This window comes from Acartia tonsa, chromosome 9, assembly GCF_053477335.1.
Source record: "Acartia tonsa isolate MP-2025a chromosome 9, ASM5347733v1, whole genome shotgun sequence".
Classification (NCBI taxonomy): Eukaryota; Metazoa; Arthropoda; class Copepoda; order Calanoida; family Acartiidae; genus Acartia; species Acartia tonsa.
Genome location: NC_137268.1, coordinates 23,192,098 through 23,205,950, shown reverse-complemented (window position 1 = coordinate 23,205,950; position 13,853 = coordinate 23,192,098). Strand labels below are relative to the sequence as shown.

Sequence of the window (13,853 nt, the reverse complement as noted above, 5' to 3'; positions counted from 1 at the left end):
GATTTTTGAATTTTTTTTTGAAGATTTTCCATTTTTTTTTAAAGATTTTAGAAATTTTTATTTATTATTAAAAGAAAATCTTCAAAAAAAATTCAAAAATCTTCTAAAAATATTTTCATATAAATATGACTGTATAGACATGGGAACTTCAGTCGTGCGAGGCTTGTGGTGCAGAACTGAGATTCTGTTCACCGGTTGCCATGCTCGGGGTACCTTTATGTGAAATGTATCTTTATGTCAAGTGTACCTTTATGTGAAATGTACCTATATGTCAAATGTACCTTTATGTCAAGTATACCTTTATATGAAATGTATCTTTATGCCAAATGTACCTTTATGCCAAATGAGTTTATGTGAAACGTTTTTATGTCAAATGTACCTTTATGTCAAATGAGTTTATGTCAAATGATACTTTATGTGAAATGTTTTATGTGAAATGAATTTATGTGAAGTGATTTTATGTCAAATATTACTGATCCATAAATAATACCTTTTAATACTCTTTTCAGAAATGAAAACTATTTGAAACTATTTTATAAAAAATCTACCAACAAGTGGATAAAATGACATTTAAGTGTAATACATGTAATAAAACTTTCGGAAAGAAACAACATTTAGAGAGACATGAAAGAACTCATACAGGAATGCAATTAATGATAAAGTTTTAACGTAACATTTTTATACTTTAAGTTTAATCGTTTGTATCAATACGCCCTTTATGGTGTATTGTTTTCCGTACCATCATTTAATAAGACTGTTTCTAAATATCTGGTCCCCGCATGAGAAACGACATGAAAAACATTATTTATATTTTTTACTTTAATATTGGCGAAATGTAAGAGTTTTTTTTATTATTTTCGGACAAGAAGCATAGGTATATTTTACACCTAATGGTTTTGGTAAAGATAAATAAGATTCCCTATTTGAAAAGGAGGGAGGCGAATGTGACTATCCTTTAATCCAACACTTAGCGAAAGTATGAATAGTTAAAGCACTAGTTGATATCTTGACAGTTCGATATTTGATTACATTTATGCCTTGCAAAGTCACAATGTTTGAGTTACTCTGTATTGGTATGAAAAATGTCCTCATTTCACTTTTTTCACCGCATTTAAAACTTTTTATGAGTAGGTATCTGTTTATTTCTTGTTAAGTTAGAGAGAAAAAAACGAGACACGGCTCCCTAGAAACTAAGGGCGCAGTTAATAGATTATCATTAATTTCATGTATTTACAAATAGGCGAAAAACCATTTTCATGTAAGGTTTGTAAAAAAGCATTTGCCGAAACAGGCAATTTAAACAAACACATGATAAGACATCATGGAAACCAAGAAGAAGAAAAAGTAGAGGAGGAGAGTAGTTTATCTGTATCCTTGAGAGAGAAAAGAAAGGTTATAAAAGAACATGTGATGGAGTTTTTTGAAAGCAGTGGAGAAGAAAACAGGTTGACTATTAATGATTAAAACTAAAGGGTGTGCAAAAAAAAACTATTGCGCACCTTTTAAAGATTCAAATTACGCGGCTTGTGTTAATAGTAGAAAATAAATATCATTAGTTATAAGTTCTAGAGTTTGGAATTATACCAACATAATAAATTTTCTACTATTAACACATACTGCGCAAATTATATTTTAAAAAAGGTAGGCTATTAAATTATACTAGTGGCTGCGCCCCTTTAATCTAGGGGCCCTGTATTAGAAGCTTAAAAATAGCCCAAAACCATCTAAAAAATCGTAATTCTTAAAAAAAAAAACAGTCCAAAACCTCTCTGGGACCTATGTAAAGCTTCTCTAATTTGGGGAACTCATTCGGTGCAGTAATCATCAAAATCTTAAGCTTCAGACAAAAAAATCTTACTACTTTATATTATAGGATAGCGACTACGTTCCCATTGGTCTCTAAGATTTACTTTATTTCATATGAAACAAAACAAAATTATTAGGGGGGGGGGGGGGGTGAGAAGGGGGTATTTTTTCTTTGTGCAATTTCTCTTGTTAAGATGTATCATTGTATGACACAAGGACATGGACAACTTGACTTTATATCTAGGTTGGTATGTATCATAACAACAACATGAATAGTCCATATTACCTTAGTGATGAAGATTTTGAGCCTGGATTTATTCCTGAAAGCGAAGATGAAAACCAAGATAAAGAGACAAATTCTAACAAAAAACGTCAAAATGGACACTTAATAGTTTTCACAGACGATAAACCTCATAAATGTAATAGTTGTGATTATAGTTGTAATAATAAGTCAAATTTAAACAGACACGTTAGATTGATGCACAAAACCTCTGGTGACGATTCAAGATTAGATAAACGTCACGCAAAATCCTATAAAGAAGATTCTGATAAACGTCAAGTCAAATCCTATAAAGACGATTCTGATTTCGATGAAGAAATGGAAAAGAAGATGAAATATTATTCTTGTGATATATGTGAGAAGAGTTTTAACAGGCCATCAAAATTAAAGGAGCATGTTAGAATGGTACATGAATTGACTAAGGAAGAAAGGGAAAAGGAAAAGAAATTTTCTTGTGATATTTGTGGGCATAATTTTAACAGACTGGATCGACTAAAAACACATCAACGTGTTCATTCTGTCGACGCAACTTTTGTTTGTGATGTATGCAATGCACCATTTAATGCCCTATATCTGCTGCACAATCACCAAGAACATAAACACCCAGAAGATTATAAAAAGAAACTGACATGTAAAACGTGCAACCAAACGTTTCGAACTCCAACTGATTTAAAAAAACATGAAACAACTCATACAGGCATTAAACCATTTGCTTGTGACCAATGTGACGCAAGTTTTTTTAATAAGGGTGGTTTAAATTATCATCTTCAAAACATGCATTTAAAGGTTCCCAAGAAACCTGTTTATTGCAATTTCTGTGAAAAGAAGGGGTACTGGGATGGATGGTTAATTAGACATAAAAAGAAATGTAAAGGACCCCAGCATAAATGTGAAACATGTGGAAAATTATTTAAAAGTGAAAATGCTTTGGCTAAGCACAGCATTGAGCACACAAAAATACGCGAGAAAAAAAGCAAGATAGAAAAAAGTACTCATTATTGCAAAAATTGTTCAACACAATTCAAAAGTGACTACTCATACGCAACACATCTCAAAGTTTGTGTTACCACTTTTCCTTGTACTATATGTAGCATAGAGTTTTCATCAAAGGAAGATCTTAGAAATCATAAATTAGAATATCCTAACTCTGATTGTTTATGTATTTGTGAAAAATGTCTGGCAGTTTTCTACTCGAAGGAAGAATTACAGGCACATGTAGCTAAGAAACACAATACTAATTGTTACGTATGCAATAAGAAGTTTTTAAGCCTTGGGCCTATGAAAAACCACATTAAATTATTGCATCCAGACCATTATTTGGCTGATGAAACAGACGTTAAAGAAGAACCTGACAGCGATCTTGCATTTGAACAAGATACCGCTAATCCTTCGATTGGGCCAATATTTACTGATTACCAATTATCATTATTACAAGATGTCCAAGATGATATGACAACTGAACAAGATACAACAGATCCTCTTGGTGAAAATACTTTCGGTCTAATAACTTGTGACATTTGTGAAAAACATTTTACTGATGTTGATGAATTTAACACCCACAAAGCAGGACACATAGAAAATAGTGCTATGAATATTAAGGAAGAAATACAGGAGGATGAAAACATACTCATCAGTGATGTTGCTTCAATAGATGTTAAGAAAGAGTATATAGAGGAAACTGATTTCATACAAAGCATTGAAATTAAAGAGGAGATGATAGAAGTATGAAATTGAAAAAATATGAATAGGATCTTAAAATTATTTTTTTTTTAAGGGATATAGGTAGGTATATTTTCAAAACTAATTGAATTTCTTTTCTCCACCCCTCTCCTATTTCATTCCCCCAAATCCTTATTTTAAATTTCCTTTTGAATATACACCCCTGCTTTTATTTTTGATTATGTCGTGGTTATATATTATAGAGGCCTCTAGGGACACTTAAGGTGACGGGCCCACGGGGGCTTTAATTTGACCACATTCCCATTTTTTATTTTAGTTTCAAAAAGGAAAATTTTTAAAAATTAGAGGGGGGCAATTTTGGGGTTTGGGGTTTGGTTCCCTTCCCCAAATTAGCTATAAACCTTCCCAGGAAATATAGGAAGCTACACTGTGAAGAAAAACCGTATCGGTTATCTAGTGTGTGATTAGAAACTCTCTTTATGATATGACTATTGTTTATTATTCTGTATGTTTTTATATTTGTCCAATAACTTTTTATTAGGTATTGTTAAACTGTAATAATAGTACCTATCTATATAGCATCTCTATCCACATTTTATAATTATCGAGCACTCTTCTAGCGACTCACCCTTGCATCTAAGGGGCTCTGTATTTAAAAAAAAGTAGATAGCTTAGGGGGTATAAAAATAGCCTAAACCGTCTTAAAAATCAAATTTCTGGGTTGTAATTAAAAATATTATTGTGCTTATTTCAAAACTTTTTATAAATTAACTACCTACCTAGTATTAATTGATGATGGTTTTGAATAGCTAAAGTTTTATTTAAAATATATGAATAATCTTCCTGTAAATAAACCAATTTTGTACTTGAAAATAATTTTTTTGTTGTAAATATGTTCCGTAAGATTGCCGAATTAAATGTTATGTATAAATATTAGGGTTGGGCCGGATATCCGGTGTGGCCGGATATCTGGCCGGATATCCGGCCATTTTCAATATCCGGCCGGATACCGGATATTGAAACTATCCGGCCGGATATCCGGCAATATAATCTTTTATATTTTACAACAAAAATCTCTGTTTTTTTAATCTTAAATGGCTGTAATTTCTTATTATTGAAGCTAGAAGAACAATTTTTTCTGAATATTTTTATCTTTATGTAAATTTTATATTAGAAATCTCAAAACATAAATTTTGGCGGTGGCAGCAGTACTTTGTAGCTGACCGCAAACCGATGGTTGGCAGGTAAACGGCAACGAATTTTATGAAATTGTAATATGTCATGAAGATATATGAAAACACATAAGTTTAAAATTTGAAATCTTCAAGTAAAAATTTGCGGTCACAGGAACCGTTTAAAGATTTCTGGAGACCTGGAGGTTCAGGACTTGCAGGATTATACTTGAAACTGAAATCGACTCAAACACATATATTACATATAAGGATGTACGACTATAGGATATTTTAGTATTAGATAACATGAAATGCTTTGTTTAAGTAAAAAAATATTTTTACTTTTTACCTGAATGACCTTACCAGATTTGCTGGCATCCTGTGCCTGTCAGAAAGGAGGTATTTAAAAAATTTCAACTCTCAGTTATGTGTCATAACCATATTTCGAAAGCCACTCAGTTATAGCCCTCTACCTTTTATACACAGAAAATAGGATAGGAAAAAAACAAGGGGGGGGGGGGGCAGGCATTCAACGCCACCTCCCCGCCCATCCTCCAACTATTAGGGGTTGATACTACAGATTGAGGGTAGTAATAGTTAATTAGATTTATTTGCTAGGAAGAAAGATCATTTAATAGTTACTTAATTTTTAAGTTTTAACCTTAATTTTATCCTATTATATAAAGTAGTAAGCTAGTATAATATAAAACACCAGTTTCAGGCTGGCCACAAACATACTATTTCCACTATTTCCACTATTTCCACTATTTTTGCATACTATGCAAACTATTCCAAAAAAATATGCTATTTCCACTATTGTCCAAAATTGCATACTATTTCCACTATTTCTTTGGATTTCAGATAAATCTTCAATTGTTAGGTAACTAAAACAAACTGATTTTTTTGATCATGAAAAGAAAGCCAAGTAGCAGGTTTCATCGCATTTTCACAGTATCTTTTCTCCTATTTCTAGTCCCTGCGGGGGGCTCTAACCCTGCGGGGCAATCATTAACACTTACCTAACCTAAATGCCTATCTATGCTACTGTGAAAATGCGGCAAACTTGCTACTTTGTTTTCAATTTTTTTTAGAAATGTTTCCAGAAGAAAGTAGTCTTTCAGTTCAGATTGTTGTACCTTTATTGAAAGTTATTGGTATTTCTACATTCAATGTAAAGATTTCTCCTTTTAAATTTTAATATCATTGAGGAGTACTTTTATTATTAAATGATCCTACAGGTTACTGAGGTTTATGATTAACTCCTAACAAACTAATATAAATATAATGTGTTTCTCTATGTCATTAGAAAGATCCTCTCATTTTGTTGTAAAATATTTATTATTTGAACTTTTATTATTATTATTTATTAAACCATTTAGGAGGGGATATTTACCCCCCCCCAAAATAAAAAATCTCTAATAAAAAAAATTTTTGGCGCGCTTCGCGCGCATTTTTAATACTATATATTTAACAAAATTTAAATTACCCCCCCAAAAATTTTACCCCGTGGGTAAATTTTGGGAGGGGTAAACTAAATTTACCCCTGCCAACAGATTTCAGAGGGGGTAATTACCCCCCCCAAGCAAATTTTACCCCGGGGAAAAATTTTGGGGGGGGGGGTAAAAAAAATTTGCAGCGCGCTTCGCGCGCCATTTTACCCCCCCCAAAAACGAGTTACCCCCCCTTAAAAAATTTTTTAACCCCCCCAAACTTTACCTTTATTTATTATTATATTTGAACTTTCAATTTTTTTATAAAATAGGTATTTCTTTTTAAAATCACGATATGAATTACTAGAGTTGGCTCGATATAATTATCTCCCTATTGGCTAGTTTTCTATATGCATATCTATTTCTCAATAAATCTATTTTCCTCACCCGGCATTACTATCTAAAAGAAAGTAAATATTTAATAATCTAAATGATTTTAAAAAGATTTTTTAAATTATATTTTTTTCTTTACATTACCATCACCAAAGGGTTAATGATGATGATTACAATTTTAGTTTAATATTTGAACACACAAAGTGTCGCCACAATCGAATTCTTTTAAAATAGAGTTTTCTTAAATTTATTATATTATAAATATAAATTTTCTTTTTTATGATTAGAAATTAAATACATTGATATAAGGTAAATAGCAACATGAAATTAAAAAAAGGAATTTATTTTTAATAAAGTAAAATAATGGGTCTTATCGTTCTGGGTAATGAGAGTTTATTATGGATTATTGGAGCACTATGAGTTTTAAACAATTATTCCTTGGAAAATTTGAGCTCGTTTATAGACATTTATTTCCTATATAGATCTGACATGGATCTTGAAGCAATTAAGCAGGCCGTTTTGTACATGTTAAAAATTGGAAGATTTCATTAAATAAAAGTTATCGCAAATATACTTAGTAAATGACACTGTGCACAACAAAATTATTTTACTAGTCCAAAATTTTTAATAGTCAATAAACAACTTATTTTTTTACTAATTCTTAGCTCATTTTTTTTTATTTTTTTTCAGAATAGAATGTTGGTGTTTGTTACTATGTTTTTCAATCTAATAAGACAAGAAAGTAATGATTTCCTGATAGCTAACCAACATTTTAAGGCCCTATAGTGTTTTAAATGCTTGCTATTTCATACTATTTTGTTTAAAATGCATACTATTTCATACTATTTTTAAAAAATTTACATACTATTGCATACTATTTTTTAAAATTTTACATACTATTGCATACTATTTACTTTTTTTTTGCATACTATTTTATACTATTTTGAAAAAAAGTCTGTGGCCACCCTGCAGTTTATGAAGAATTTTTTTTTGCTGGTATAGTCCCTTTCGTGGTAATGCCCCTTAAGGAGCGATTATTCGTATTTTCACAGTAGCTTTCCCCCTATTTCTAGCCCCTCGCGGGGTACTCTAACCTTACGGGGCCAATCGCCTAACCCTGCGGGGCAATCACCTAACCAAATATAACCTAACCTAACCTAAAATAACCTATTAAAAGCAATTTTAAAAAAGTCAACGAATCGCCCCTTCAGGTGCGTTGCCACGAAAGGGACTATATCCTTTTTTATTACTTTCATATGTAGTAATTTGGCCGGTTATCCGGCCGGATATCCGGTAATTTGGCCGGATAACCGGATATTTGCCGGATATCCGGCGTTGGCCGGATATCCGGCCATATACCGGATATCCGGTATCCGGTATCCGGCCAAAAAAATATCCGGCCCAACCCTAATAAATATCTTCAGTACGATTGCCTAGAAAACTAGACATTCAACAAGTTGTTTTTAAACTGCAATGTATCCTTTAGAAATGGATTAAATTTCTTAAACATTAGATTTCTGTTGCTCTATTTTCACGATTTAGAGCAAGTTATTAAAAAGCCTTTTAAGTTTTAGTATTAATTATTTTTCTTTTTACTACATAGTAGCAATGATTTTAAGTTTAAAATGATTTTTAAAAATCTTTTTTTATTGACTTCAGGTACTTTATAATTAAAGAATTGAAGTATTTTAAATCCGTCGGTAGAGCTGTTATGATATCTTAGTTTATTGATTTATGTTTTCATAAACTTTGCTGCATTGCATCATGGTTTAGTTGAAAATAAATTGTTTTGTTTTTTGAATAACTTAAATATAAATTTGAGAAAAATTAATGACTTTTTCAGAAAAAATGGACTAGTTCCTAAATTATGAAAATGGGGTGTTTTTAAAATGGTTAAGAATAACATAACACTTATGTTTAATTTTTTTGATGAAGACAACATTTAGAAATCAAGAAAAACAGGAATGAAATTATAGATAAATTTACCTTATTCACGTCTATTCCTTTTTTTATTGCGTCCTTTTTCCTACAAATAGACTGTTATGTCGTTTGAAAAGGGCATACCTATAGTTTTCACTTCTTCCACTAATTCAAAAATTTTATAACTTTCTCGTCATGTGTCCCTTAAAAGTTTTTATGTCCGTTCGTCCAAGTAAGTGAATATAAAACCTTGGCTACAGTAGGGCCACTTACAATAATGGTTCTTCCAGATTTATATCACCCCTGGACACTAGGTTTTTAAAAGGTTGTTTTAAAAAAATGTTTTGTCACACTTCTACAGGGTGTCCCTTGTAAACTGTTTTTTTTGAAACGCTTATTACTCCCTTACTATTTGAGCTAACTTAGTAAAATAAAAAGTATTTGACAGCCTACTACTGACCATTTAATGATATAGTGATGAAAAATCCGCAAAGTTAACAGAAAAAAATCTACAAGGTAATACATAACAGGCTGATTTTAGACTAATCCACAAGAAAAATATGCCTTAGTTAATTTTTAAAGCAGCTGGTTGTCAAACGGTGGATCACAAAGACTTACTCCAGACATTATAAGAACTGACATTGTAGTATAATTAAAAAGTCTGGTATATTTCAGGTTCTTGTGTGCATTTGAAGCGAGCTCACATGAAAAATTAACAAAAAAGATCAATATTATGCCTATTTTTACGTATTGTTCACTTATATTACACTTCAGATTCTTGAATATTGAGAATTTCTGGTATGCCATGTCAAGCCTATTCCATTTTTGTGCTTAGAAAGTCTGAGCGACCAGCCGTTTGAACCCTAGCTAATCTTAATGTTCACAAAGCAAATATTTTCTTGTGGGTTAGTGTAAATTTAATAAAATTAGCCTCTTATGTAATAACTCGTAGATTTTTTCCTGTTTATTTTGTAGATTTTTCATCATTACCCCATAAAATGGTCAGTAGCAGGCTGTCAATTACTTTTTATTTCACGAAGATAGCTCAAATATTAAGGGAGTAATAAGCGTTTCAAAAAAACCAGTTTACGAGGGACACCCTGTAGTCTAGTCGCATTTCGGGATTTGTACGATTATTTAAAAGGGAGGGGGGAGTAGCTTCTTTCAATTCTAAAGGATCAAGTTTTCATGAAAGATTACAGTACCTACCTAGTTAATAATCAATCATTAATATCATAATTAGGGAAAAACACCTTCATGTGTTTAGTGTTAAAAAGCATTTGCTGATAAAAGTTGTTTAGCCAAACACATGGAGACACATAATGGTAACCAAGAAAAAGAGGAGGAAAGTAATTTTTCCGTATCCTTGAGAGAAGAAAGAAAAGATAAAGAACATTTGGCGAAGCTTCTTAAAAGCAATGAAGAAGAAACTAGGTAGACTATTCCTTTAAAAAAAACTAGCTGAGTATTACAGACAAATCAGAATGTGACTTATATAAACCAGCGGCTTCGTCTATTAAGGCCTGTAGGAACAGATAAAAGGAGGGGAGGGGGCCGCATAAAATTTATTTTTACAAATATTAAATAGTGGGTGTGGGGCTAAAGGGGTGTATGCACGAACGAAAGCAAGTGATTCTGAGCACCTACCGGCAGTGATTCTAAGCACCTTAGACATTTTTTGATGAAATAGCATCAAATGTTTTGTTGAGATCAAAGGTTCAAATAAAATAACACGCCAAAACATAATTAAATGTTGTAAAAGATCCTAATAAAACTGTTTACAAACAATTTTACAAGTTGCCATCCCTTTTCTAAATTAACATTTTTCATTGAAAAAGTTTACTGTCACAGCCAGTGTAACGGAGCCGGGAGCAGCAACATTTTTGGTAGAGCCGGAGCCGTATTTTTTTTGTTAAAAACGGCTCCGGCTCCAGATTAGCTAAAAATGATTTTTTAAAGTAATATTATAATTTGGCAAAGGTCTATTTCCATATAATAAACTGAAAAACTATTGTTACTTAACAAATAGACACACATCCTTCTACTTTTATATAGCTTTAATCAAATAAAAGCAAAATATTTTATATTATTTATTTTATTTTATCAAATTTAATAATGAATAAAAATTGATATATTAATTTTAAAGTAGGAGCCGGAGCTGGAGCCGGAGCCGTATCAAAATTAAACGGCTCCGACACCCTGGTCACAGCAGTTTGAACTCAACAAAACATTTTATGCTATTTCACCAAAAAAACGCCTAACATTTCAAAGTTTTAATCATAGAAAACCAAGGTGAAACTTAAATTGATATATCGATATTAAACGTAACACTAGTAAAATCATCAAACAAAAACATTTAGAATCACTGCTGGAAGGTGCTTAGAATCACTTGCTCTCGTTTGTGCGTACACCCTTTCCATTTCTCTTTGCAGGGTTGGCATCAGTGATTTATGGTGGGCATCATAAACAGTGACCTCCATTCCAAAACCCCTCTTTTGATATTAAAAAAAAACTTGTTCCTCCCCTGACCATGGAGGAACCTATTGACCTCTATCTAAGGACTATTTTAGGAACCTAAAATAATGACAAAAAATCGCCTTTAACAATATCCACGTACTCTATATCCATTGATAGTACACTAGTCGACTGGCAACAAAATGAATAGTCCTTTTTTCCTCATAGTGACGAAGATTATGAAACTGGAGTTCTGCCTAATAATGATGATGATAAGAATCAAGATGTAAACTCAAATTCATGCAATATTTGTGGCCAATTATTCTCCAATAAAACACAACTTAATAAGCACATAAAAGTTCATATCACGGTCGAGAAACCTTTTAAATGTGATTGGTGTGATGCGGCTTTTTCTGTCAGGTCAAATTTAAAGAGACATTTTAGATCTAAGCACGAAAAGTCTGGTAGTGATTCAATAGCTCTTGATAAAGAAAAAGAAAATTATCTTGGAAAGAAACATTCTTGTAACATGTGTGGGAAGCGTTTTGATAGGCCATCCCGGATGAAGGAACACGTAAAAAATCTGCATGGAATGTCTATTGAAGAATCAAATGGTCCTAAAAGAGAAAAGAAACATATTTGTGCTACATGTGGTAAAGGCTTTGACAGGCCGTCAAGATTAAAAGATCATATGATCAATCATCATGGTAAGTTCAAAGAAGCTTCTAATGAAGAAAAGGAAAAGAACATTGTCGAACAAAATCATTCTTGTGATATATGTCAAAAGAGTTTCGATAGGTCATCTAAATTAAAGGAACATATTAGAATGTTACATGAATTGTCCATAGAAGAAAGAGAAATGGAAAAGAAATATTCTTGTGATATTTGTGGGCATAATTTTGACAGACCGTTTCGATTAAAATCACATCAACGTGTTCATTTTGGTGATGCAACTTTTGTTTGTGATATATGCAATGCACCATTTAATGCTTTGTCTCTCCTTAACAGCCACCAAGAAAATAAGCACCCAGAAGATTATGACAGGAAACGGACATGTGAAACGTGCAACCAAACTTTTCGAACTCCAGCTGAAATGCAAACACACAAAATAACTCATACAGGTATCAAACCTTTTGCTTGTGACGAATGTGATGCAAGTTTTAAAAATAAAAGCAGTTTAATATTTCATCATCAAAATATACATTTAAGGGAGCCTGGCAAAAAATATATTTATTGTGAAGTCTGTAACATGAAGGGGAAGTGTGTGAGATGGTTAAATAGACACAAAAAGAAATGTACCGGACAAAAGCCAACATGTGAATTTTGTGGCAAACAATTTGAAAGGGGTAATGTTCTGGTGAACCACATAAGAACACACACGGGTGGTGTTCTTTTTTTCTGTGATAAATGTCCCAGAAAGTTTCACTCCGAAGAAACATATTCACTACATTCTTCAAAGTGCCAGGGTTCTTCTTGTGGTAACTGCGGAACTAAGTTTAAATCCGCAGAAGATTTAGAGAAACACAAACTAGAATATTCTAATTCAAACTGTACATTGAAATCAATGGAATATTTTCCATGTGATGTTTGTAATAAGAAGTTCATATCAGCAAGCAATCTAGAAAAGCATAAAGTGAAATATTCTGATTCAAAATGTGTAGACAAAGTATCTTTTCCTTGCAATGTATGCAAAATAAAGTTTAAATCACAAGATAATCTTGACAAACATAAATTAAAATATCCTAATTCAAATTGTGAGTTAAAATGTCAGTGGTGTAAATTTGATTTCAACAATAAAGCGGATTTCGAGTCTCACGTGGCTTCTGAACATGAAAATCATTGTGACTTATGCAGCCGGAAGTTCTTTAAACGTGGTAATTTAATAATACACATGAAAAAAGTTCACGAGATGGGAAAATTTTCTAAATTGATGACTGAAACAGATATAGAACAAGAATTTGATGATAGTATTGAAATGGATGACAATTTTTATGTAAGCAATGAAGAAACAGCGGATCCTTTGAGTGAAGCCGAAATCAATGATGATATTGCTGATGAAGAAATGGTAGAAGAGACAAATGCTATTGTAATTACTGCAATGGTAGATCTTGTAGACAATAAGGAGGAGATAATTGAAGCATAAAACATTGCAGCTGAACAATAATATAATAACGTAAATGTTACAATGATTTGATTCATATACCTAGTTGCTTTATAGAGAAAAAACCTCTTTGTTAGAAAAAATTTGAAGATTAGTTTTAGTTTAATGTAACATAACGTAAAGAATACAAGCAATTTTATTTTTAAAATTCCTCTTTAGTTTTAAATATCATGAGATAAAATCGCGGACGGTACTAGGCATATGCAAAAACTTTTACCTTATATAAATACTGACTCAATAAAAAGAAAGAGCTGAGGCACTCGAAATAAATTTGCTGATAACTTGGTTGACACAATATTGAATCTTCTCTCGGATCCCTTTATACCAAGTCATTTAAAATGATCGTTGATTTGTATCCAAGCTTTGAAAATTAATTTCGTCCACAGTTTGTAATTTTTGCATTAATATAAGGAAGGGATAATTATCTGTTAAGATCTCATAAATTAATCAATGAAATAAACTTGCACATTAAAGAATGCTGAAATTTATTTGTTTTTGCACTCAAAATTATTTTTGTATGATTAATTAAGCTTAGTAGTATAGGTTTTAAGAAAGCT

At 31.8% G+C, this 13,853-nt stretch overlaps 2 protein-coding genes across 3 annotated transcripts; both read left to right on the top strand.

Moving 5' to 3' along the window:
* Positions 1–489: 489 nt before the first annotated feature.
* On the top strand, positions 490–4,694 carry LOC145328550 (uncharacterized). Of its 2 annotated transcripts, XM_080172283.1 has the most exons (3): positions 490–643; positions 1,242–1,445; positions 2,098–4,694. In XM_080172283.1, the coding sequence occupies exons 1-3, from the start codon at positions 564–566 to the stop codon at positions 3,812–3,814; spliced, it is 2,001 nt and encodes a 666-aa protein (XP_080028409.1). In that variant the 5' UTR covers positions 490–563; the 3' UTR covers positions 3,815–4,694. The 2 variants fall into 2 exon arrangements, with proteins under 2 accessions (XP_080028409.1, XP_080028410.1); XM_080172284.1 differs by lacking the exon at positions 490–643 and having other exon boundaries at positions 1,215–1,445; positions 2,051–4,694.
* Positions 4,695–9,903: 5,209 nt separating this feature from the next.
* On the top strand, positions 9,904–13,807 carry LOC145328548 (uncharacterized). The gene is made up of 2 exons (XM_080172281.1): positions 9,904–10,115; positions 11,364–13,807. Exons 1-2 carry the CDS (start codon positions 9,991–9,993, stop codon positions 13,276–13,278), a joined length of 2,040 nt encoding a protein of 679 aa, XP_080028407.1. The 5' UTR covers positions 9,904–9,990; the 3' UTR covers positions 13,279–13,807.
* The last annotated feature ends 46 nt before the right edge of the window (positions 13,808–13,853 follow it).

Coding starts and splice junctions, on each gene's coding strand:
- LOC145328550 (XM_080172283.1), top strand. CDS start 564: ATGACATTTAAGTGTAATACATGTAATAAAACTTTCGGAAAGAAACAA. Junction 644..1,241: donor CATGAAAGAACTCATACAGG/AATGCAATTAAT, acceptor TTTACAAATAGG/CGAAAAACCATTTTCATGTA. Junction 1,446..2,097: donor AGCAGTGGAGAAGAAAACAG/GTTGACTATTAA, acceptor ATATTACCTTAG/TGATGAAGATTTTGAGCCTG.
- LOC145328548 (XM_080172281.1), top strand. CDS start 9,991: ATGGAGACACATAATGGTAACCAAGAAAAAGAGGAGGAAAGTAATTTT. Junction 10,116..11,363: donor AGCAATGAAGAAGAAACTAG/GTAGACTATTCC, acceptor TTTTCCTCATAG/TGACGAAGATTATGAAACTG.